At 47.9% G+C, this 25,187-nt stretch overlaps 1 protein-coding gene across 6 annotated transcripts in view; it reads left to right on the top strand.

The window, feature by feature from the left end:
* The window catches only part of AP1B1 (adaptor related protein complex 1 subunit beta 1), a 55,368-nt gene that overhangs the window by 10,662 nt on the left and 19,519 nt on the right, over nucleotides 1–25,187 (top strand). For all 6 annotated transcript variants that reach the window (XM_004461744.5, XM_004461746.5, XM_058281603.1 and 3 more), the window contains exons 2-9: nucleotides 10,071–10,133; nucleotides 13,879–13,984; nucleotides 16,905–17,040; nucleotides 17,859–18,104; nucleotides 20,499–20,689; nucleotides 21,494–21,715; nucleotides 24,217–24,337; nucleotides 24,783–24,878. In XM_004461744.5, coding sequence (XP_004461801.1) covers nucleotides 10,097–10,133; nucleotides 13,879–13,984; nucleotides 16,905–17,040; nucleotides 17,859–18,104; nucleotides 20,499–20,689; nucleotides 21,494–21,715; nucleotides 24,217–24,337; nucleotides 24,783–24,878 — 1,155 coding nt within the window. In that variant the 5' untranslated portion in view covers nucleotides 10,071–10,096. The remainder of the gene's footprint in view (nucleotides 1–10,070; nucleotides 10,134–13,878; nucleotides 13,985–16,904; nucleotides 17,041–17,858; nucleotides 18,105–20,498; nucleotides 20,690–21,493; nucleotides 21,716–24,216; nucleotides 24,338–24,782; nucleotides 24,879–25,187) is intronic.

The raw sequence follows: 25,187 nt of genomic DNA, 5'->3' as shown, positions 1-25,187 counted from the left end.
AGAGATGAGGAGTTGGCCTTGTTAGGCAAGGTGGGACAGGTGGAACATCATTATGGGGCAGGGATGGAGGGTTGGCATTACACTTTTCTAGCTGTGTGACTCCACTCAAATGCCTTAACCTCTCTGGGATTCAGTTTTCTCCCTGGTAAATTTGTGATATTATTCATACCATCTTCACAGATTAGTGTGAGGGTTACATGTAAAGTTCTTTGCATAGTGCTTAACCCAGGGTGCACATCTGTTTGCCACCACTACTTCTATCACCGCTATCTTTGTTCTGAACTTAAGACCAAGACTGAAAAAGAACATGGCTGATTTTCTCAGATTTACTGAGCTTTCTTGAAGAGCCTGCCCATCTCAGTTTGGCGGACACGTTGTCAGAGGGAGCGTCTGGGTTCTCTACTACTGACTCACCTTATTTAACCTTTGAGTTGGCCTTACTCTTGCCCTGTCTGTAAAGTGAACTTGAGGACTCACCTGTAAGGACCCTTTTCCTTCTTAGAAAGGCTATTCTTATTGATGAGCAGAGGCAAGTAGAATCATCTCTATCAAACTGTGAGCTCTGTGAGGGCAGGTCCCAATCTAGAGCAGGGCATGGAGAAGGTGAGTGTGAAAGAAATCAATGTCTGCCCTTGAGGCAGGGCTGGAATAGCAACCTATAGGATCAGAGTTTGGCTTTTCTGTTCCAAAGGAAGAAACGATGGTGCTGCCCTAGCGCCTTTTATTTCCTCCTTTCCTAGCTTGTCATGACTGTCCTTGAGCTAATGTGTGCCTTGGAATAGGTTTCTCAACATCTGTTCACCTGATAAGGGTTTTACGTTGACAGCTCTAGCACTGATTTTGAAGGTCACCCACACAGACTTTTTATTTTGAACCCAGGACCTTGTATGTGGGAAGCCGGTGCTGGAACCATAGAGCCATATCAGCTTCCCTGAGTTGGTTTTTTCATTTGTTTTTGTTTTTCTCAGAAGGTACTGGGAACCAAACCCAGGACCTCCCATGAGGGAGATGGTGCTTAACTGCTTGAGCCACACCCGCTCCCCCCATGCAGACCCTTTGAGATCAGTTTTCCCAACCTGAATATCCTTGAATTAAGAAGTATGTCATGGCGGCTGAGTCAGACATTGTCACATGTCTCTTTCCCTTATTCCTTTCTTGAAGTTTCTTCTCTGGCTGATCTCACAGCTGCGTTTGTAATTCTCTGAGTGCCGATGGTGTACAATAAACTGAGCGAGGGCTGCCAACTTCACCTTCAAATCCAGTTGCAGAGCGTGGACTACTCTATTATGAATCACTTCCCTGAGACAAGAAAAGTTCTTTCCCTGGACATCAGCTGGCCATTTGGGGAATTAAAACATTTTCCTCCTTGGCTTGTTATTGTTTTCCTTCCCACCAAAGACCTAATAAGGTTTGCCAGCTCTAGCTGCAGTCAGACTTTATTCTCTTTCATTTCCTTGGAAATATCTTGTGTTTTACTCTTAGAATGATCCTTCTCTGTTTCCTCTTGTTTGATACCTGGGGGAGAGCATCCATTGGTGGGGAAATGGGGTCTCCCTCTAGCGTAGAATCATAGGGTGAAATATATGTAAGACTTGATCTGTCAGACTGTCAGATTTTGTTCTATGGAACCTTGGATTGTCTGAAGGGCCCTTGGGAGAGAAGAGGAAAAGCAGGTATAGCAGAATGAGCCAGACTCTAGGCCCTCTACCCTTACTTCAACCAACAATTCCACTTTTATCTATTTTAGACAGTGTAATGAGGAGGGACATTTGAAAAGCCGTTGATCTGGTTAAATTCTTTCATTTGATAATTGAAGAAAGTAAGGTCCTGAGATGTGGGGATTTGCCCAGGGTCACAGAGCTATTGGTAGAAAGCCAGATTTGCTGGCAGCCCTCTTGGCATTGGATCAGCTTTGCCATATTTGTTGAAAATTAACTTCAAAGCCTTACGTTGCTGATCGACCCAGTTTTCACTGTCGCTGCTCAAGGAGTCCTTTTGTCTTGATGTATTATGGGCCCTAGCTTTTGTAGTTTCTCTGGGAACCTGTCTCTTCATTCATTTTGCCAGCATACATTTGGTGAGCTCCTGGAATGTGCCAGGCACACCACCAGTCACTGGGTTGACAGCATAAAATAGGACAGATCCCAAATTAGAGGTGTCACAAGGGCCATGGAAAAGCTCAGGATACGATTGAGTCATGTGTTGGTGAGGCCGCTGCCCCATTGGGTCTGGAGAAGGCTTCTCTGAGGAAATGGTATTGAGGCTGACAGCTGAAGGATGAGCACAGGGGTTGGGAGAGTGTTTGGGGTAGATGTACCAATTTTTCTAAACTATTTTATATTTAAAAGAGGTAATACATGCATGGAGTACAAAATTCCCAAGGTACATAAAGGAAAAAGGTGAAAGTCTCTCACCCATCCCTTAGTCATTCAGCTTCTTTTCTGGAGGAACCATGATTTTTAACTTTTCTTGTTTTCCTTTTCAAGGATAGTTATTGCATTTGCAAACACTTAAGTATAATTATTTTATTAATATTCATGTTTTTCCTTTTTAGTTGAAATGTTAGTATACTACATATACTTTTGCATCTTCATCTTGCCTTTTTCACTTAATATCTTGGGGAACGTTGCATAGAAGTACATGTAGAACTGCCTCATTCTTTTTCATGATTGGGTCAAAAATTTTTTTAGCCCAACCTCTGCTGATAGACATTTAAGGTGTTTATAATATTTTGCTATTACAAAGGATGTTTCATAAATAATTTTGTACCTTCATAGTTTAGTACAATAGAATACATTCCTAGAAGCAGAATTGCTGTGGTCAAAGGGTGCTTAAATTCATTTTTTTTGTTTGATGGTTGTTGTCTTTTTTTAGTTACCGAGGGCCAGGGACTGAACCTGGGACCTCGTATGTGGGAAGCCAGCACTCAACCACTGAGCCACCTTGACTTCCCTGAGTTGGTTTTCTCGTTTGTTCTGCTTGTTGTTTGTTTTTCTTTACTCAGGAGGCACTGGAATCTGAACCCAGGACCTCCCTTGTGGGAGGCAGGTACTCAACTGCTTGAGCCACACTCACTCCCTCATTTATAATTTTGATAGCTCTTGCCAGATTGCTCTCTACAGAGGTTGTAGCCATTTGTACTCTCATTAGCATCCAAGGAGGGTGCCTATTTCCCATCAGCACCAACATGGGGTGTTAACAGATTTTGGAGTTTTTACCAATCCAGTAGGTGATAAGTGGTATTTTGTTGTAGTTTTGAGTTTTATTTCTCTTAATGAGTAAACTTGAACATCTTTTGATATGTTTAAGAGCCTTTGTGCTTTATTTTCTGTGAACCGTCCACATCCTTTACTGTTTTCCTATTTGTAGCACTTTTTATATTAAGAAAAATAGACTTTTGTCTGTAATGTGATGCATATTTTTGTGTGTTTATCATATGCTCTTACTTTTTATTATGTTTTTGGCTATGCAGGAAAATTTTGTTTTTATATAATTGAATTCAAGGATCTTCTAAGACCTCTAGATTTTATGTCATACTCAGAATATTACCTTGGGATTATATAATGTTCTGTTCTCCCATTTTTCTTTTCCAGCACTGGGTTTAATGTCTTTATTTTTTTTTAATTCAAATATTTGTTTAATTTCTATCAAGTGGACTGCTCAGCTCTTAAGGGTGCAGTTTGGTTGGGATCTGCATCAAGGTACAGGTGGTTCCCATCACCCTGGAGGGTGCTTAGAGCCCCCCGCCCCCTGCCAGTGAGTCCTCCCACCAAGAGGCAGCCATGGATCTGACTTCTGTCACAGGAGGCTAGTTTTACATCTTCTTATTCTGGAACTTCATATCAACGGAAGCCCACGATATTTATGATATTTACATTTAGACTTGTCAGTGTGCTTTCGTCCTCACATTATCCCCTGTCCTACCTCAGAAGAAACATGTAGAACAAGTCGAGCAGTAGGTGGTGATTGCCCCATTGTAAGGAGCGGGGAGAAGTTATAGAGGTGAAGTATATGTAATTCCTGTTCGATCCTCTTTCCTTAAAAAAAAAAAAGTTATTAGCAATTTTGAGACCTTGTACAGAAATTGGAATATGTTCAGTACTTTTTCTTAATGTTGTTTTTGTAGATTTGAATTCAATTTATTAGCTTAAAACACAAAAAAGTATATTCTGTATCTCCTGTTCATTAAATTATATGTAGAAATCTGAAAACTCAAAAAAAAATTGTAAAATGTTGTGCAAGTCGTCTTTATCCTGTGTCTCCCTCCTCACACCCCCAACCCAACGACCTAACCTGAACTCCAGGCTCACTCGAAAATCCAAAATGGGGGGAAGTGGATATGGCTCAACAGATAGAGCTTCTGCCTACCATATAGGAGGTCCAAGGGTTCAATACCCAGGGCCTCCTGGCTTGTGTGGTGAGCTGGCCCATGTGCAGTGCTGCTGCACACAAGGAGTACCAGCCCACGCAGGATGCCCCCGCGTTAAGGGTGCCCCCTGAGCAAGGAGTGGCCCCTGTGTAAGGAGAGCCACCCAACACAAAACTGCAGCCTGACCAGGAGTGGTACCACACAGAGAGCTAATGCAGCAAGATGACGCAACAAAAAGAAACACAAATCCCCAGTGCCACCTGATGAGAATACAAGTGGACACAGAAGAACACACAGCAAATGGACACAGAGAGCAGACAACAGGGCGGGGGAAAAGGGGGAAGAGAAATAAATAAATCAATCTTTAAAGAAATAATAATAAAATAAAATAAAATCCAAAATGGGAATTTTTTGTTTTTTCAGTTGTTGACACTTCCAGGTATTCAGAATTTACTTTTTTTTTTTAACTATTAACTTTTTTAAAAAATTAGAACAGTTTAAGATTTATAGAAAAACTGCAGAAAGAACAGAGTTCCCAATTATCTTCCCACACAAGCTCCCTTTAGTTTTCCCTATAATTAACATTTGGTATGAGTGTGATACTTTTGTTACAATTGATGAACCAATATTATTATAATTATATTTTAAATATAGCTTATAGTTTACATTAGGGTTCCCTCTTCGTTTTGTACAGTTCTGTGGTTTACTTTAAAATTTTTTGATCTGGTAACATATATACAATGTAAAATTTCCCATTTTAACCACTTTCAAGAATATAATTCAGGGAAGCAAACTTGGCCCAATGGATAGGGCATCCGCCTATCACGTGGGAGGTCCAGGGTTCAAACCCGGTCCTCCTTGACCCGTGTGGAGCTGGCCCACTCCTTGTGCTGATGTGCGCAAGGAGTGCCCTGCCACGCAGGGGTGTCCCCTGCGTAGGGGAGCCCCACGCACCAGGAGCGTGCCCCGTAAGGAGAGCCGCCCAGCGTGAAACAAAGTACAGCCTGCCCAAGAATGGCACCACACATACGGAGAGCTGACACAACAAGATGATGCAACAAAAAGAGACACAGATTTCCCGCTGCCACTGATAAGGATAGAAGCGGGCACAGAAAAACACACATGGAATGGACATACAGAGCAGACAGCTGGAGGGGAGAGGGGAAGGAGAGAGAAATAAATAAATAAATCTTAAAAAAAAAAATACAATTCAGTAGTGTTAATTACATTCACAATGTTGGACTAACATTGCCACTATCCTTTACCAAAATAGATGAGAATATTTTTAATGAGAAATTTTTTCTTTCCCCTTTTTTCCCCCCCTGGGACCTTATTTTCTACTCTTAGATTATACTACATCTTTTTTATTATTATTTCTCTCCCCTCCTCCCCCCCCCAGTTGTCTGCTCTCTGTGTCCATTCGCTGTGTGTTCTTCTGTGACTGCTATCCTGATCAACGGCAGCGGGAAATCTGTGTGTCTTTTTTGTTGCGTCATCTTGTTGTGTCAGCTCTCCATGTGTGTGGCCCATTCTTGGGCAGGCTGCACTTTGTTTCGCGCTGGGCGGCTCTCCTTACGGGGCGCGCTCCTGGTGCGTGGGGCTCCCCTACGCGGGGGACACCCCTGCGTGGCATGGCACTCCTTGCACACATCAGCACTGCGCATGGGCCAGCTCCACACGGGTCAAGGAGGCCCGGGGTTTGAACCGCGGACCTCCCATGTGGTAGGCGGACGCCCTATCCAATGGGCCAAGTCCGCTTCCCAGAGTATACTACATCTTTGTCCTGGCCATTGCATCAGTGAATCTCACCAAGCTCTTTATAATTCTAGAAAATAAAGAAATTCTATTACCCAGTTCTTTTTCTTTAAACATGTGGCAGGGAGAAGCAGGTATATCTGTAGGATTTTAAAACATGGCTTAAAAAGTTAGGTTATCAGGGAGTACTCCTAGGATTGTGACATCAAAGTCATCATTTTATGAGTGTGGGTGTGGGAAGGCAGATTTATGGTGGGGAGGGCAGCAGTGGTTTCTCAAAGACTTAAACCAGTAGTTCCAGGTGTGTCCCTCTGTTAACATTTGACCATGCCATTCCCTTGAGGCATTCCTTGGCCCATAAAGCCTGAGATTGAGGGCGAGCCCAGCCCAGAATGCTCTCCTTAGCAAAGGTGACTCATCACACAAGCCCTCAATTTACTGCTTTTTTTAAGCACCCTGCCACTTCCAAAGATGGAATCCAAACCCTAAGATTTTCTGGCCTCACTTGACTGCCTGTTTGCAAATGTGGCTCATATACACGATCAGATTTAGTCAAGGAACACGGCCTCTGCTCCTCTGGCCTCTGTGGGTAGGGACACACTGTAGGGTGACAGCTCAGCAGTGCCGGAAGACCATCAGTCTGAGCTCCTCTAGGGCTGAAATGGAGGGTTTTTTCCCATTCCCACAAAAAGAATGAAGATTCTCTCCTGTACTGCTAACCGAGAGGCAAGTGTAAGAGCTGGTACTGGCACAAGGAAGCTCGTAGCAGAGAAGGGACACAAGGAGCTGCCACCTCAGTAGCTACTAGCTAGTAGCTACTGAGTAGCTAATGAAGGAGCAAGCCCTGCTTGTGAATGTGTTTTAACCAGCTCTGGGGATGGCTTTCTAAAAGCATTTCACTTTCTCCACCTCCCCTTCCTCCTCTAGTTTAATTTTCTGTATATAAAACAACTTCAGAAGAAGAAGATTTCTGCATCATCGGTCCCTTTGGGCCCTCTGCAGAAGGATATGCGAAATAGATACTGCAGAAAAAAGGAGGCAGTGCCAGTGCCCTTGGTGGCAGTTGAAATTTTTGAACACTTGCTTAGCATCTGTAAAAAGAAGAGCGTCATCACAAGTTCAGTGCTTAAAAGAAAAAACAAAACTATAGGACTGTACAGTGAACTTTAATGTAAACTATGGACTATGGTTAATAGTATAATGATACTATTTCCTCAATTGTAACAAGATATCACACAAATACAAAGTGTTAATAGGGAAAACAGGAGGGGGTAATAGGAGCTCTATTTTCTGCATGATTTTTCTGTAAACCTACAACCTCTGTGATTAAAAAAAAAAAAGTTCAATGCTATAGGAATATTAGCAACCATCACAATGTACTAGTTGGCCCTGAAACTGTATTGCTTTAAATCTCCCCAAAAGGGAAGCCTCTCCCCTGCCTTCCACTTCATCGGCTGCATACAACTCGAATCTGTCACCAGCAGGTGTTTGCTAGGAATTTACGTCATCTAGATGTGTTGTGCCTCTGCAGATAAGGCAAAAGACCTGGGCCACCTCCTCTGCTGGAGAAGGCAGCTTCTTGTGCTGGAGGCCTCTTGGGCAGCACTGAGGTTAGACATCTAGGTTAATGTTTGTCTTTTTTTGTTTGTTTTTACTTCCTTCTACATGTAATGTGTGTATGAGGGGGTATAGGTTACTTTCTGTAAATCTTTGTGGCCTGTGATGCTTAGCCCCTTTTACCTCCAATTGTCCCTCCATTTAGACAACTCCTAACCTTGAGAAAGAGGGCACTTTTATATTTTGAATACTTCAACCTGATATGCTCCCAAGTCTGTGACTTCTGAAATCATACAGTCCTTTACTGTGTGGAAGAAATCCCATGATCTTATTTACATGCTCGTTCTCAGGTCTCCAAAAAGAACCTTTACATTGGCGGGATTTCTCTGAGAAATAGATTTATATGTGTTCTGAAAAAATATATATATTTTTTCCATATTAGAGAAGTTCGTTTACAGAACAATCATGCATAAAATACAGGATTCCCATATTCCGTCCCACTGCCAACACCTTGTATTGGTGTGGAACATTTGTTAAAGTTGAGAAAAAAATTTTTAATGTAAACACATTCATGTTGGAAGCAAATGCTAAATAGCAGAGCTGTCAGATCACACTAATGCTCCCCAAGATTTTCATTGGCCCCTTTTAATTTCCTCCAACAATTGTTAATTGAACACTCGCTGCATGCCAGGCCCTGGGCTGGGTGTGAAGGGGGAGGGGGATGGAGCCAGGAGCCAGGCTGCTTTGGATCTGTCTCCAGCCCTGACTCACACTTTGAGGGCCATCAGGTAAGAGGCCCCCGGCAGGACTGACATCACCAGACACGGGGGCTCCTCTGCCGATTCTCACGGCTCCCACGGAAAAGTGCCATCGCTGCTTTTCAACTTTGCAAAGCAAAAGAAAAGACTTGGGTCTTTTTCTCAAGACTCTTTTTGTCACTGAATCCTTTATTCTTTAACAGAATCCACAAAGGCTCTAAGGCAGCCCAGAGCCTGTATGTGTTTCCCATTTATCACCAAAATAAAACCTCTCAGTGTGGGAAACATCCTGATGCCATCCTGCCATAAATATAAGCTTAACCTTAAACTGGGCTGCAGAGGGGCTGTGAGCTTCATTTCCAGAGGTTTTAGAAGTAATGGTTCATATCCATTGCACCAGTAGCCTCATCTTGCCGCTAATCTGTGGAAGAGATTGAGAAAAGATGTTGATGGGTTACAGAGTTGAGTCCCTTCTTAGTGGTAATAGAAGGGACAAAGTGGAATGAACTTTCTCCATTCAAATTGTTTTTTGGGTCATTTTCTCTATGATGCGAAACTATAGATAGGGTTGAAGGTTACCGTTAAAAGTCTCAAGGTTGGATTTAGCCATCACCAGGGCTCTGTCTTCCTCCCTTACATGGGGGAAGCAAGATTCCTTCATCGTTAGAGGATAGGCACTAAGTTCAGGTGGACCTGAGATGGGTCCCCAGCCACCTTGGGCAGGTTACTTAACATCCCTTAGCCTCGATTTCCTCATCTGTAAAAAGGGGTTAAAAACAGCCACCTCATTGGTAGGGTTTTATCTGTCATCCCTTGACCAGGAGGAACTATTGAGGTACATAATAGGTGTTCAACGAATGTTTGTTGAATGAACGAGTTAGTCTTTAGATTTTCTTTATCCTGTTGTCTTAGAACAGCATTTCACACCATGCACTAGGAGATGTCTCAAAATTGCTTTGAGAAAACTGGTCAGATAGATTTGGGAAATGCTGTAGAGTCTTCAGGGTATTCAAGCTCTCTAGAGAAAGAGAGTACATATTGCTGTAGTAGAAACTCAGAAAAATTGTGAAGAGAAGAAACTACTTGGCTTGTTAAACTCGGCCTCTTCCAAACTCTGTTGACTGCACAGAGTAATAATAGTAACTCCATGAAGCTGGGATGAGGCTGGAATGGGTTGGCATGTGTGAAGCGTTTAGAGTAGAGCCACCCTAAGGGCTGCTGGGATGGTGATTACGTGCCTTAGTGTCTGTGGACTCCTCCAGAATATTTCACTGTTCCACTGTTGATGGACATTTAAGCTAGGACCAGTTGTGCGATGTTATGGACATTATGCTGCTGGAAAACCCTTATACAGATACCCTTGTGCAGATCTTTTTGTGGGAGGGAGAGATTCCCAGAAGTAGAATTGCTGGATTCAAAGGGTGTATACATTCAAAAGTCTGATAGAGCCCTCAAAATTACCCTCCAAAATCTGACCAGCCATTCTCTAACAGATCTTTGGCCTGGTGAAGAGTTAAGGAGCACTTTTCCCTGACCCCTGCGGGTTGGGGCTTTTTGCTTCTCCTCCTCTTCACCATAACTGAAAATGGAATGAAAGTAACTGAAAGCCACCCCTTTCTTCTGTCTTGCAGAATCCGGCCACAAATCAGGGACCAAAATGACTGACTCAAAATATTTCACCACCACCAAGAAAGGTACTGTTTGTTTCACTGTGGGCCTTGGCCTCCTTTTTCCCTGCCTGACCTTCCTCTTGCTCTGTACAGGGGTGGGGGGTGGGATTTGGAGGCCAGAGAGTGGGTTGTGGGGATGACCCAGAACTTCCTTGGGAATCAGGAAAACAGATTCGTTGTTCATGTAAGAAATTGACCACGCCTTTTAGAACTTAGGAAGGGAAGAGCATTAGCTCCAAGTATAGAAAAAAGCCCTTTTTTCTCTCCCATGACTTAAAATAATTAAATATGATTTTTCTCGCCACCCCCCCCCCGTGGGGGAAAGAAAGCAGAAATAATCTTATCAGAAGCTCTGCAGTGACATTTCTGTGTGTGTCTGATCCTTATCCAGAGGCACATGTTTTATGTGGCTGCAGTCAAAGTTTACATCCTGTTTTTCACTTGGCGTTATCATAAACGTTTCGCCACTGTTCTAACGCCTCGGTATTAATCTGTGGCGCTGCGGCACTGAAATTTGCTAAGCTAGTCTTATGTTGTTGGGCATTTTGTTTGTTTCCGCTTTTAGGGGAATGGAGGATATTGTAGTGGCTGACAAGTGTGTTTTGACCCTGTAGGCATCTTTCTGACTAGCCCTTCCTTCCTCCCATATGAGAGTTACACGTTCCTGCTGACCAGCTGAAAAGAGTTAGGTCAGCTGAGCCAGGGCCTGACACCGGCCCTTCGTCAGGCATTTCATGTCTTTGTCCAGTCAGTTCTTATTGAGCCCCTACCATGTGGGTGCAGAGGATCAAGCCTCTGACCCGGCTTTGCTTGCTGTGGAGCTGGAAAGAGTCTGTTGAGCAGTAATCACACAAAAGGGTATCGGGAGCTGTGATAAGAGAAGTATAGGGCATGGCTGGAGGGGTCACGTTGGGGTTAGCCAGACCAAGGAGCACCACTAACAGGTGGGGACAAGGGGCAGGAACATAGTAGAACCCGTGATCGTGAGGAATAGGGTGAAAGAAGAGGCTGGAGAGGTTTGCAGGGACCAGGCTGCAAGGGGAGCTTAAAGCTGATTGTACCGGGGTACCAGTAGTGGATGTTCTGTGGATTTTCTTTGGGGGGTGGAGGGCTGGGTTGTCTAGAGAAATATGCCCAGGTTCATATCTTGAGTCTGACATCAATTGGTTGTTTTAAGCCAGGGAAGGTCAAGGCAGATTCTAACAATGGATTGAGGAGGATGAAACTGGGGGGAAGCAGAGAGACCAGTACCATACCCCAGAGAGGCAATGGTGCCTGAGCCAGGGGGTGGTCCTGGTGGGGAAGAGAATGGATGCCCTGAGAGTGACTTAGGGGGCAGGAGTGGTGACTGGCTGGATCTGAAAGGAGACCTTTCAGAAACAAGCAGATCCTAGCTTTCTTGGGTCTGAAGTCTCAGGCCTAGACCCATCTTTGATGGCCACTTGTACTGTATCTGATCAGATGCTTTGAGCAAGGCAGGGGCAGGCCTGCAGCAGGGTCCAGAGTCCAGGTCGTCATAGTCATGTTAGATGCCAGAGCAGGGAGACATGGGCCCCTTAGTGTCTTGGAGGAGAGGATGTGTTCCCTTCAACCCTACAGGGCCCTGGACCTGAACTGCAAGGTCTGCAGATTCCTCCTAGCTTCCCTGAGCAATCCACAGTGCGGCATGCCCTCAGCTGTGCTGTGTGATGGTTTTTAATTAACTTTGTTTGTGTCTCTCATCTCAGGTTCTTTGCTGAACCCCATATTGGTCCCAGTCATGATAAAACCTATTCTCCTAGTCTCACTATAAATCTACCTAGAACTTGCTCTGCACTTTGTTTCACATGATAGTTTCTGCTTCATCCCCACCCCAGAGGGAAGCCCAGGGCTCTCGTTCTGCAAAAGAGGGATGCAAGGCAGAGAACACCATGTCTCTAAGGTCACATGGCAGATGAATACCAGTGGCCACCATTAATGTAGGCCCACTGAGTGCCAAACACTGAGGTAAGCCTTTTACCTGTGAGTGTAGATGAATACGCCCCAGGAAAGGTTGAGAATGCAGACAAGGAAACAGGTTCAGAGAAGCAAAGAGAATTATCCTAGGTTAGACCATCAGCTCCAGAGTAGCAGCCTTGGGGAAGCGGACGTGGCTTAACTGATAGAGCGTCCGCCTACCATGTGGAGGGTCCAGGGTTCAAACCCATGGCCTCCTGACCCACGTGCAAGGAGTGCCGTGCCACAAAGGGGTGTCCCCCACATAGGAGAGCCCCACGCGCAAGGAGTACACCCCGCAAGGAAAGCCACCCCATGTGAAAAAAGCGCAGCCCGCCCGGGAGTGGCACCTCACACATGGAGAGCTGACACAGCAAGATGATGCAACAAAAAAAGATAGTTTCCCAGTGCTGCCTGATAATAAAAGCAGATGCAGAAGAACACACAGCAAATGGACACAGAGAGCAGATGACAGGAGTGGGGGAAGGGAAGAGAAATAAATAAATCTTAAAAAAAAACAAAAACAGGGAAACGGACTTGGTCCAGTGGTTAGGGCGTCCGTCTACCACATGGGAGGTCCGCGGTTCAAACCCTGGGCCTCCTTGACCCGTGTGGAGCTGGCCCATGCGCAGTGCTGATGCGCACAACGAGTGCCGCGCCACGCAGGGGTGTCCCCCGCGTAGGGGAGCCCCATGCGCAAGGAGTGCCCCCTGTAAGGAGAGGCACCCAGCGCAAAAGAAAGTGCAGCCTGCCCAGGAATGGCTCCACCCACACTTCCCCTGCCGCTGACAACAGAAGCGGACAAAGAAACAAGACGCAGCAAATAGACACAGAGAACAGACAACCCAGGGAGAGGGGGAATTAAATAAATAAATCTTTAAAAACAAAAACAAAAACGGAGTAGTAGCCTTCCTTTTGAATCCTGACCCTGTGGCCGCCCACTAGGTTTGTGCCTTTGGGCAAGATGCTGATCCCTAACAGCTTCTTTTTACTCATTGGTGAAAAAGGGGGAAAATGCAGAATTGTGCGGAAGAAAGAAGAAACTGCATGGGAAAAAGTTACAGTGCTTGACTTAGCAAAGGCTCAGGAGAAGCTGGCTCTTGTTTTGAGGCCTGTCAGACTCCAGAGTCTCCCTCCTAACGGTTATCGGATTCTTGACTGCCTCTCCATGGCAGGCCCTTGAGCAACCCTACTTCCTCATTTGCTTTTTCCAGATCATCAAGTTCTTAAGAATAGTTTATTACATGCTAGAGCCTTAGTGTGCAACTGAGTTGTCATTTTCAGAGCTGGGCCACCATTTGTGGCTCAGGAAATGAAACTCTGAGCAAGCCGTTTTTTTCCTAGATGTTTGGGGAAAACCGGAAGAGGCTATGTGTGGGAGTGGGTCAAATCCCACCCTCACCCCTCAACTTTAAATACCAAGATGCCATCATGCTGAGCCTTGAGGGCCTTGGTTAAGGTTGGCTGAGAACTTTGCATTTCCTCTGTACATTTTTAGCAGTCTGGCTGAGAAAAGCCTTCATGCTTTTGTCTCCTTCAGAATCTTCATATTCCTATGCATCTGCATCCTCGAGCTCCTGTGACCTCCAGGCTTCCATCTTGATAATTCCCCTCCTAGCAGGCATTTGGGACCCTCACTGCTGCTTGTCCCACAGAGACCAAGGGCCTAAAGCTGCCCTCAGTTGGCAGCACAGGTGTCTTCCTCCCCTCCCTCCTGGTCCTTTAGAAGTCGGAGGGGGAGGATCATCCGCTGGCAGGGGGGGATGGATTGCTCATGCCTGCGTCCTTTTCTTAGGGGAGATCTTCGAGCTGAAGGCAGAGCTCAACAGTGACAAGAAGGAGAAGAAGAAAGAGGCTGTGAAGAAAGTGATTGCTTCGATGACCGTGGGCAAGGATGTCAGGTGTGCAGGAGTGGGCAGCATGGCAGCCGGACGCTGGCTGTCAGAGGGAGGGCTGGTAGCAGGGTCCAGTTCAGATAGTTTCTCTTTTAGGGTGTCTCTAGGTACCACATGTCCTGTCATGTAGCTCTTTTCATGAACCTCCTTTCCAAACAGAAGACTGTGTTTACACAGGGGTCATGAACACAAGTGCCAAAGGGGTCAGGCAGTACTGCAGTACTCTCCACAGTGGATGAGAGTGAAAAGGCCCAGGAGAGATGGCACAGATGGGGCGTGACCCTGTCAGGTACTGCAGAGCATTGCTGCCTCTGGGAAATGAACCTGGCAGGACTAAGTCTTCCGGATTTTAAAAAGAACGGGAAATCTGGATTTTTATTTTAAATCTCCCTATTTAAAAGTGTCAGATGATGTTAAATAAGCAAACAAACATGGTGTGGTCCAAATGAAATACATCTACAGATCGGATTTGTCCAAAATGTTGCCATTTTGCCACCTGGTTTGTATCTGATCGCTAGATCAGATCCTGTGTAGGAATGCTGCCCCATCTCTGCTTGTGCTTTTCCCTGCCTAGAATGTCCCTCCCTTTTTCCATTTACCCAGCTTGTTTTTCTAGCATTAAAAACCCATCTGAGGTCTACCTTCTTCCCCTGGCCCGGACCTGTCTCACCCCAGCCCACAGACACCTCTTACTGCCATGAACTGGCAGCATTTGCTCTCTGTTCCTGTCACTCAGCACTGATTCTAGACTGTACTGTATGCAGGTATCTTCTTGTGTATTTTTGTTGTTCTACTCACTACGCCATTAAATCCCAAAGGCAGGGACTAGCTTTTATGACAAGTTAGTTAGATTAGCACAGTGTTTGAATCTGCAGAACACTTTCAGAAGTGTTTTCTCAAAAGTTCCTTACAATTACCATATTGTAAATAATAGCATTTTTTACTGACAAAGAAACCAGCTAAAGGAGTCAAATGATTGCCCAAAAGTCACTTGGTTACTGGCAGAACAAGGCCCAAGCCCAGCATTTCTGAAATCCACACCCAGGTGCTTTTGCCCATACCCTCTCCTGTGTCTTCGTGGTACACAGCCCTGTGCCTCTTAGGCCTGGGTGCTGGAGTGGAGCAGCTCCCCCATCCAGGCCCTGCATCACCACTGGATGGATCCAGACTTCATGGATTGCCCTGTCCCATTGCTACCCTCAGCAAGGTCCTGAGGACGACAGAGGAGAAAGTTACACAGAGAGACCTGCCAAAGGTGGAGTGGCTGGGAAGAGGGTATGGCTCGAGCGATTGAGCTCCCGCCTACCACATGGGAGCTCCTGGGTTTGGTTCCCAGTGCCTCCTGAAGAAGACAAGCAAGACAGTGAGCTGATGTGATGGGCTGGTGCAGCAAACTAACTCAACAAGATGATGCATCGTAGACACAAGGTGGAAAACACAATGAGAGACGCAACAAAGCAGGGAGTGGTCTGTGGTGGCTCAGCAGTTAGGCTTCTCCCTCCCTTGTGGGAGGGCCTGGGTTCAGTTCCAGTACCTTCAAAAAGAAAATGCACTTACAGTGAACACACACAGCAAGTGCAAATAACAAGGGGGAAGGGGGGGTAATAAATAAAAAATAAACCTTAAAAAAAAAAAAAAGATGGAGTGGCAAGGGGATCAGGTCTCTGCTGGAAAACTGGGCCTCTTTCCAAATCAGATTACTTCAGAGACAAAGCAGTGCTCCTTAAACTAGAACACCAGTGTCACCTCCTCACAGAGGAAACATCTTTGTTTTTCCATCTCCAGTGAACTTGTTTTGCTGATGTGACGGGCACAGAAGAGCAAGTCAGGCTTATCAGCAGTTCTTGCTTCTCTCCCCCTGTTCCCTGTTCTTCCTGGTACATCATCTTCAAAGGTGATACATCAATTTCAGCTTCCACTGGACTCCTGGCTGTTGGGGGTAACCACGGTGACCCCCTCCCTGCTCAGGAAGTTCACTTTGAGCTCTTAAGTTTCTCAGTTTCCATGACCCTGCCCTTGAAAACACAAGAATCGAGGGGGCCACTAATGATACCAGAGGTGGGAAATTGCTCTCCAATCATATTTCACATCTGGAACGCTGGGACTCTTGGGTGCTGTGTTGGGAAGTGTTCCCCCCAGTATAATGACAGGCACGAGTGTGGGCTTTGAAGGCAGACATGGCTCCTCAGGCACATAAATTACTTTCGAGCCCCAAAGTTCTCATCAAATGGGGATAATCTCCTGGCTTCTCGGGACTGTTAAATGAGATCAAGTCTGGAAAGCCCTGAGCATCAAGCCTGGCAGGTAGTGCTGGCTCCACATGTGCTGGTGCTGGCTCTCAGTGGGCACCAGAGCTGGTTCTTGTGATGAAAGTGGAGTCCCATCCCTGCCTCCCTGAACACTCCAGAAGAGCAGCCCAGCATAAGAGAGCTACATTAAGCATCAGGAAGGGAAAACGAATGGTTTTCATTTACTCAGCACCTCCCAGATGCCAAAGACTAGATCCCTTAAGTATGTGATTTCATTTAATTATCACAAGGGTCCAGGAATCGGGTTTTTTTGGTAATGCCTTTCTTCCAAATGAGGAAACTGAGACTTGGGGGACAAAGGAATTTTACCAATGTCATAGCAAGAGGCAGAGCTTGGACTTGAGCCAGGTCTGAGGAACTCTAGAGCTCATGTCTGAACCCCGAGAAAAGAATAAGGGAATTTTTTTGATTGTAGAATCATCTCTAGAATTCTGTTTCTACCCATAGGTGTTCATAGTAATGTGGCGTAGTTAGCTCCTCACTTTCAGTAGGAAATCCTGTTTATCTTTCTCCTTCCCTGTCATCCACTGCTTTCCCCCCTCCAAATTACCTGCCTGAAAATCTTCCTTTTCCTTTTTTAAGCCTTCCCTCCCGCTGATCCCATTTTGACCTTTCAGTGCCCTCTTCCCTGATGTGGTGAACTGTATGCAGACAGACAACCTGGAGCTGAAGAAACTGGTGTACCTGTACTTGATGAACTATGCCAAGAGCCAGCCCGACATGGCCATCATGGCTGTCAACACCTTTGTGAAGGTGAGTGCAAGCTTGGCAGGAGGGTGTAGGGTGCTCACTGCTCTACCTTTCCTTGAGCTCCTTGTGGAAGCAGAGCACTGTGGTCCTCAGTGGGAGTATCAGGCTATGCCCAAGCCCTTAACCGCCCAGCTGAGGCCCTCCTCCAGCAGAGGACTCACTGTCTTCAGACCATCAGGTGCTAAAGACCCTGCTTAACGCATTCCATGTGAGGTTGCCCCAAGTCTTTGGATCCTTCCATTCCCTGAAGGTTGGCCATTGCCCTGCATCTCCTGCTGGGGCAGAATTCAACAAGCTTCTGAGAGCTGCTGAGTTCCTTTTCTAGACTTTGCTCCTTCCTATGTTATCTCTCCTCCATACTGAGGAGCAAGTAGGAATAGCTCATCTCTCCTAGCCCTCGTGATGCTCAGATATGAGAAACTGAGGGTTTCTGTGGCTCACTGGAAAAACTGAGGGCCATAGTGCTGGATGTATATGTTTCGGTCACAGTTCTGCCCTGTGACCTTAGTCGAGCTCTCGGCCTTCCAGACTGCCTCAGCTTCCTCATCTGTAAAGGGAGGCTGGTATTGTGTGTCTCCCGTGAGGTTGAAGGAGAGAATGCACAGAACCCTGGGCACAGTGTCTGCCAGATGCTGGGTGCCCGCTTTATGGCATTTCCTTTCCTGTTTTTGCTGTACCTGGTGGGAGATTCCCCAGCAGCCACCTGATGATGCTCAGCCCAGCCAGGCTTCTAGCTCCTGATGTCACCAGGACGGGAAGAACCTGCAGCCACAAATGGCTTGTCCCACCCCTGCCCCTGGCCAACGGCTGGTTCTCCACAGGACTGTGAGGACCCCAATCCCCTGATCCGGGCCCTGGCTGTGCGGACCATGGGCTGCATCCGCGTCGACAAGATCACAGAGTACCTGTGCGAGCCCCTCCGCAAGTGCCTGAAGGACGAGGATCCTTATGTGCGCAAGACAGCGGCCGTGTGCGTGGCCAAGCTTCACGACATCAACGCCCAGCTGGTGGAGGACCAGGGCTTCCTGGACACCCTCAAAGACCTTATCTCCGACTCTAACCCCATGGTAAGCCACCCTGACTGCCGTCCAGCCACCTCCACCTCAACCTCCTCCTGGGCTGCCTTGGAAGACTTTGGCCTAACTGTCTGTTAGGCAGTTCCCAGTTCCTGCAGCACCAAGCATCGCTGGGTGGGTTAATGATTCTCAAGCCCCGTAGTGATGGGGGTGTGATCAGTGAACTCCTTCCTTTTTTTTTTTCTTAAGATTTTATTTATTTTTTATTTATTTCTCTCCCCTTGCCCACCCCCCACCCCTCGCCCCAGTTGTCTGTTCTCTGTGTCCATTCTCTGTGTGTTCTTCTGTGTCTGCTTCTTGTCAGCAGCACTGGGAATCTGTCTCTTTTTGTTGCGTCATCTTGCATCAGCTCTCCGTGTGTGCGGTGCCACTCCTGGGCAGGCTGAACTTTCTTTCACACTGGGCAGCTCTCCTTACGGGGCACACTCCTTGCATGTGGGGCTCCCGTACACGGGGGACACCCCTGCATGGCACGGCATTCCTTGCACGCATTAGCACTGCACGTGGGCCAGCTCATCACATGGATCAAGGCGGCCCTGGGTTTGAACCGTGGACTTCCCATGTGGTAGGCGGACGCTCTATCCATTGAGCCAAGTCCACTTCCCAGATTCCTTTCTTTTTTTTTTTTTTTAATTTATTTCTATCCCCTTCCCCCCCCAGTTGTCTATTCTCTGTGTCCATTCGCTGTGTGTTCTTCTGTGTCTGCTTCTATTCTTGTCAGCAGCACTGGGAATCTGTGTCTCTTTTTCTTGCATCATCTTGCTGCATCAGCTCTCCGTGTCTGCGGCGCCACTCCTGGGCAGGCTGAACTTTCTTTCGCACTTGGCAGCTCTCTTTACGGGGTGTACTCCTTGCGCGTGGGGCTCCCCTATGCGGGGGACACCCCTGCGTGGCATGGTACTCACTGTGCATAGGCCAGCTCATCACATGGGTCAAGGAGGCCCTGGGTTTGAACCATGGACCTACCATGTGGTAGGTGGATGCTCTAACCATTGAGCCAAGTTCGCTTCCCTCCAGATTCCTTTCTTTGCGCCCCCTAATTAGCTGTGTGGCTTGAGCAAGCTGCTTAACCTTTCAGAGCCCTCTTTTTATCATCTGTAAGACGACTCTAACTCTGTGCAGCTGGCAAGATGGTAACATGCCTGGCATGACCTGGCATGTAGTGGGCGTGCAGTCAATACTAGTACTCTCCTTCTGCCCCTTCCAGTCACTGTCCCTTGTCCTCTACCAACGCCATCTGTCAGCTTGGAACCCGAGGTACTTTCCGCCTTCCTCACATCTTTGCAGGATTGTAAAGGAAGTAGCACATCATGGGAGACAGCGCACAGGATGTGACTGGGCAGGGAACATCAGCGTCATCTTACATCGTGGTGGCAGCATGTCGGAGGGTGGTTTGGCCCTGTTAAAGATGAAAGCACAAACCTTCTCTGTACAGAAACATGGATCCCATGCAGGCCCTGGCTGGCCAATATAAGGGTGGGCATTGTAGCACGACTTGTCATAGGGAAAGTTGAGAACAGCAGATCAGAGCACACATAACTACAGCTGCTCTAGTGAAAATGTGTTGAGGGCCCAGAATTTCACCTGACAAGCTCTCTGTCTCCAGCGCCCAGCAGCCCCTGAAGCCGTCTGCAGGAATCTTCTAGTTCTGAGAAGCAGTTTGACTACTAAAATGAGCTGTTGTAGCTGGTAATGGGATATGCTGTGCAAAATGGTTGGGAAACATCTCTGTTGCCAGGCGCTTGTTCCTAGTCCTTGGTTTTTATCTTACCTCTTTTTCTTAAAGGTGCAATTATTTTAGACCCAGTTTGCAGATGGGTCAGTGCGGTGAGTGCGAAGAATAGATTTTGTTTGTTTAAAGATTTATTTATTTATTTCTCTCCCCTCCCCAACCCCACCCCAGTTGTCTGTTCTCTGTGTCTGTTTTGCTGCGTTTTCTTTGTCTGCTTCTGTTGTTGTCAGCGGCACGGGAATCTGTGTTTCTTTTTGTTGCGTCATCTTGCTGTGTCAGCTCTCCGTGTGGGCAGCGCCATTCTTGGGCAGGCTGCACTTTCTTTCGCACTGGGTGGCTCTCCTTACGGGGCACACTCCTTGCACGTGGGGCTCCCCTACGTGGGGGACACCCCTGTGTGGCAGGGCACTCCTTGCGCGCATCAACACTGTGCATGGGCCAGCTGCACACAGGTCAAGGAGGCCCGGCGTTTGAACCACGGACCTCCCATGTGGTAGACGGACGCCCTAACCACTGGGCCAGGTCCGCCGCCAAGGAGTAGGTTTTGTTGGTGCTCATGACCCTGCCCTCCAGGTCATGTTCCTTCAGGATACGTGCCCTCCGGTCAGCTAGTGGCCTGTGAGCAGCCTCTGCCCCTTCTACCCACTCAACAGGTGGTGGCAAACGCAGTGGCTGCCCTCTCGGAGATCGCTGAGTCTCACCCCAGCAGCAATCTGCTCGACCTGAACCCACAGTCCATTAATAAGCTGCTGACGGCCTTGAATGAGTGCACTGAGTGGGGCCAGATCTTCATCCTAGACTGCCTGGCCAACTATACCCCCAAGGATGACCGGGAGGCCCAGAGGTGAGCAGGCTGTCCCTTGCCGGCCAGCCCAGCTTGGCCTGGTCCTTGGGGCTTTCCCCACAAGCTGGGCCTCAGGCCTCCAGTGGGCCCCTTTCCACGGCTTTTCCCCACTGACCATCCTCAGACTACCTCAGGCAGTCTGCCTGCTTCCTGTCCCTCCAGAGCCAGCCTGTCAGCAGCACGCGTGTTGCTTCAGGCAGTCGGCTCATGCTCACTAGGGGCACAGACAGCAGCCAGGACCTGAGCTGGGAGTGGACAGAGACCCCAGTCATCTCAGGCTAAAGGAAGGTGACAGAGCATCTGCACCACTAGCCACGGACTTCTCCCAGTGTGCAGGCACTTTCCGTGAATTAGCTAATCCTTAAAGCACCTTCGTGAAGGAGATCCCCTCCTCACCTTCATTTTGCAGATAAGGAGACTGGCTTAGAGAGATAGAGGGAAATGTGCAGGCTCACCCAACCAGGACTCAGCTGGCTCTTGGTCTGAACCAGCATGCTGTCCTTCTGAGTTCACTGGCCTTGGGGGAGGGGATTGACGTTATATTGACTATGTGCAAGGCTCTTGCCTTCCCATGCATTATCTCTCCTTAGCCCTTAGCAACCTTGGGAAGCAGGCATTGCCATCCCTGTTTCACAGGTGAGGAAACCAAGGCTCAGAGCAATTTTGACTTGCTTGGGGTCAGTTAACACAGCAGAACTGGGATCTAGAGCTTTGTGCTGCAGAAGACATGATAATTTGGTAACTAAAAGCAGGATGTTTCCCTTGTCTGTCTCTCCTATTTGTCCCCATTGGAATGGACCCCAGCATCTGTGAGCGGGTCACCCCCCGGCTGTCCCATGCCAACTCTGCTGTGGTGCTGTCTGCTGTGAAGGTGCTGATGAAGTTCATGGAGATGTTGTCCAAGGACCTGGACTACTATGGCACACTGCTCAAGAAGCTGGCCCCGCCCCTGGTCACGCTGCTGTCTGCAGAGCCCGAGCTGCAGTACGTGGCCCTGCGCAACATCAACCTCATTGTGCAGAAAAGGTGTGTGCCTGCCCCCACGCCGGCTGTGTGCACTCTTGAGGGGTATCTCTTCTTCTGGGAACAGTGGCTGCTGAAGGGACTATGACCTCTTACCATTTGGGAGGTCTCAAAAAGTAGCTTGACTCAGTGGCTCCCAGCCAGGGTAGCTTTATCCCACAGGGGACACTGGGTAATGTCTGGAGATACTTTTGGTTGTCAGCTGATAGTGAAGGGCTCTGGGAGGAAGCCAGGGATGCTGCTCAACACCCTGAAATGCACAAGACAAAACCCCGGCAACAAAGAATTATCCAGCCCAAAATGTCCATATTGCCAAGGTTGAAAAACCCTGACTTAGCCTAACCAGGTCGCAGGCCAGGTAACAGCTAGAGTGGAGGTTCTTAACTGTGGGTAGTGAGTGGCTTCAGAGTGCACAGAGCCCCCTTGAAATGATGTGGAAAAATGTTTCTTGGGACAGACTCCATGAATCTAGTCAAATTCCTTGAGGTTGGAGGACTCCAGGATGGTAGAGAATCATTAAACTTTGCATCAGCCTCAGGGCCTGGGCTAAGTTTTGGGGATACGTCAAAGTCACCCAGAATGCTATGTGGCCTGTTTTCCTCCTCCCCATGAGAACAACTGCAACAGAGAGGCACTGTTCTAAGGGAAGGGGTCTGGTACCTGGTGGAGTGGGGCCAAAAAACAGTTGCACAGCACTGGTTCCTAAGACCCAGAGCAGGAAGGGGATTCTGGAATAATCACCTTTCCTCTGAGGAAGACCTGCAGCTCTGTGGAGTGGGCTTGGACTCCTGAGTCCTTTTTGGTCAGAAGGCTTGAGCATCGTGTGTCACAACAGGCCCCAGGGTGGGGGGCAGGGATACTCAGAGAGCAGGCTCCTCTGCTCGTGGTTCTTTTGGGAGATAGCACATGTCCTTGCCCTTGTAACGTCAGCCTGGTTCTTGTACACTCTTGGGGTGAACTAGAACAGCTATGAAGGCTTGGGAGGTAAATATGGGAAAGCTTTCTGAGTGCCTAAACAAAGGGATGAGATGAGGGTTTCCAGGCACTGGATTGAAGACGGTATTGTGACTTGCAGACCCAGACCAGAGTGAAGGGCCTCCCTTTGCTGTGTTTAACTTGGTCAATCTTACAAGAAGTGCATGTTGCTGAGGCAAGGCCTGGCCTAGTCCTAATGTGATTGGGTAGCTTTTGCCAGGTCCCAATTGTAGAAATCCTCCTCCTGCACATTTTAGGATTTTGCCTCCCTATAGGGCACAACAAAGACTCCTTACTTTGCTGGGACCACCCCGCAGCTTGCACAATAGCACCAATTACCCAGCATGCCTCCTTTCTGCTGTGTCCTCTCCATTCTCCACAGTCTGTCCACATTCCTTCTTTCCTCCTCTCTTTTCTGGAAGGGACATAGGAGTCGGGTGGTAACACTCACCTTACTCTTACCCTTCCTGATCTTGGGACCTTGGGACCTCATTAGCTTTGTATGGCTTTGTGCAAGTCTCTCAAACTCTATTTAAGAAAGAGGAGGCAGGTGGTGCCAGTTGTGCATTCAGCCTTCGAGGGCAAGAGCCACAATGCATGTGAAAGTGCTGGTGAAAGCGCCTGTGTAGTGAGCGCCTGCTCTTAGCCTGACTTGTGCTAGATGCTTCTTGTCTAACTCTCACAAGAGTCCAATTATGTAAGTGCCTGTGTCGGGGGTCCCCAAGACCACCTCCAGGTTCAGATATTTGCTAGACAGACTCACAAGCTTCAGCACTGAGTTGTACTCATACCTAAGATTCCTAGTGACATGGGAAGAATACAGCCAGTCAGAAGGGCTAAGATGGAGGCAGAGTCTGGAGGAATCCACCTACAGCCTCCCTATGTCCCCTTCCCTCCATGAGGGGCTGCTCAGAGCACACTCTTCACCAACAAAATTGCAGCAATGTGTGTGTGGTATCTCTGCTCAGAAAGGCCGTTTGAGACTCAGTGCCCAGGATTTTTATTGGGAGCTGCTCTAAGTGTCCTCTACCTGGCACATGCCAAGATTCCAGACTCCCCAAAGGAAAGCAGGTGCTCAGCGTAAGCCATGTTCTCCATCGAGGCACAGTTAAGGACCCTTCTCAAGGCATAGTGGGCGCCCTCCAAAATCCAGGCTCTCAGGCTCCAGGCCTTTCTAAAGAGAGCCACTGTTTTGCAGTGTCATTCCATTTCATGAATGAGGAAATAAAGGCCTGAGATCACAAACTGGGATTGTCCCCTGGAGCCTGCTGCCTCTCAAATGTGAACTCTCTCATCTGTACTCCATCTTCTTTCCCATAATGTATTCAGACAAGAAGTGGCCAGTCTGAACCTTGCCCCTGTGGCTCAGTGGGCCCTCTGCCCAGGAGCGAGCCGCTGCAGCAGTGACTCTGCCTTCCCGGGTACTGGCCTCCTCCCCAGCCCCCAGGAGAAGGGTCCCAGTGGACGTGGAGGGGTTTCCCATGGGGCTTATGCCTTCTTGCTCTCCGGCTGACCACCTCCCCTGCCAGGCCTGAGATCCTGAAGCACGAGATGAAGGTCTTCTTTGTGAAGTACAATGACCCCATCTATGTGAAGCTGGAGAAGCTGGACATCATGATCCGCCTGGCCTCCCAGGCCAACATCGCCCAGGTCAGCAGAGGGGGGTGGGGGGCATGGGCTTGGTGACTGTGGTCCCTGGGCCAGCTGCATGATCTCTCTGTTAATAGTTCCTCCTCATGGGTGCTTAGCACAGGCCTGAGGCTTTGTGAACACACCACAAATGTTAACTGATATTTTTGTTACTAAAGAATTTACTCTCCCTATTATTACATATCATTGTCCATTTGAAAAGCGGTACATCGGTTATGTGTCAGCTAGATCAACCTAAAACAAAGGTTGTTCCAGCCATGCCAGCACATGTCTCCCTGCTTCCCATTCTGGGCACCTGACATCTCTCTCTCCTTGGACCTTCCACCTTGATCAGCAGAATCCCATCCTTCCAGAAATCTGCGCATATGCATTGCCCAGGGTGTCCCATGGGGTTACCCCACCAGAACACACTCCCCCATCCTTGTCCTGTCTGTCTTGGCCACAGGTGTTGGCGGAGCTGAAAGAGTATGCGACAGAGGTAGATGTTGATTTTGTTCGGAAGGCTGTGCGGGCCATTGGCCGCTGTGCTATCAAAGTGGAGGTGAGGCTCTGGGACTCTGCCCTTGTCCAGGGGAGGAGGTGGGGAAGAGAGCTGAAACCAGGAAACCAGTCTGACTCTAGCAGAATCTGCCACCTGCTTCATGGTCCAAAAAGCTTCAGGGTTACCCCCAGAGCCCTCAGAGCACCCATTGTGCAGATTTGGTTGAACTCTTTTTCATAGGGCTGTGCCTCCCACTCTGTAATCTCCCTTAGGCCTTCTAGTTGCTGTGGATTCAATTAACCCATCATAATCATGGGCTCTTCTGCAGCATTTTCTAAGACGGTGGGGCAGCCACAAGTTAGCTTTGAC

This window comes from Dasypus novemcinctus, chromosome 19 (assembly GCF_030445035.2).
Source record: "Dasypus novemcinctus isolate mDasNov1 chromosome 19, mDasNov1.1.hap2, whole genome shotgun sequence".
NCBI classification, from domain to species: Eukaryota; Metazoa; Chordata; class Mammalia; order Cingulata; family Dasypodidae; genus Dasypus; species Dasypus novemcinctus.
This window is presented reverse-complemented; position numbering and strand designations above follow the sequence as displayed.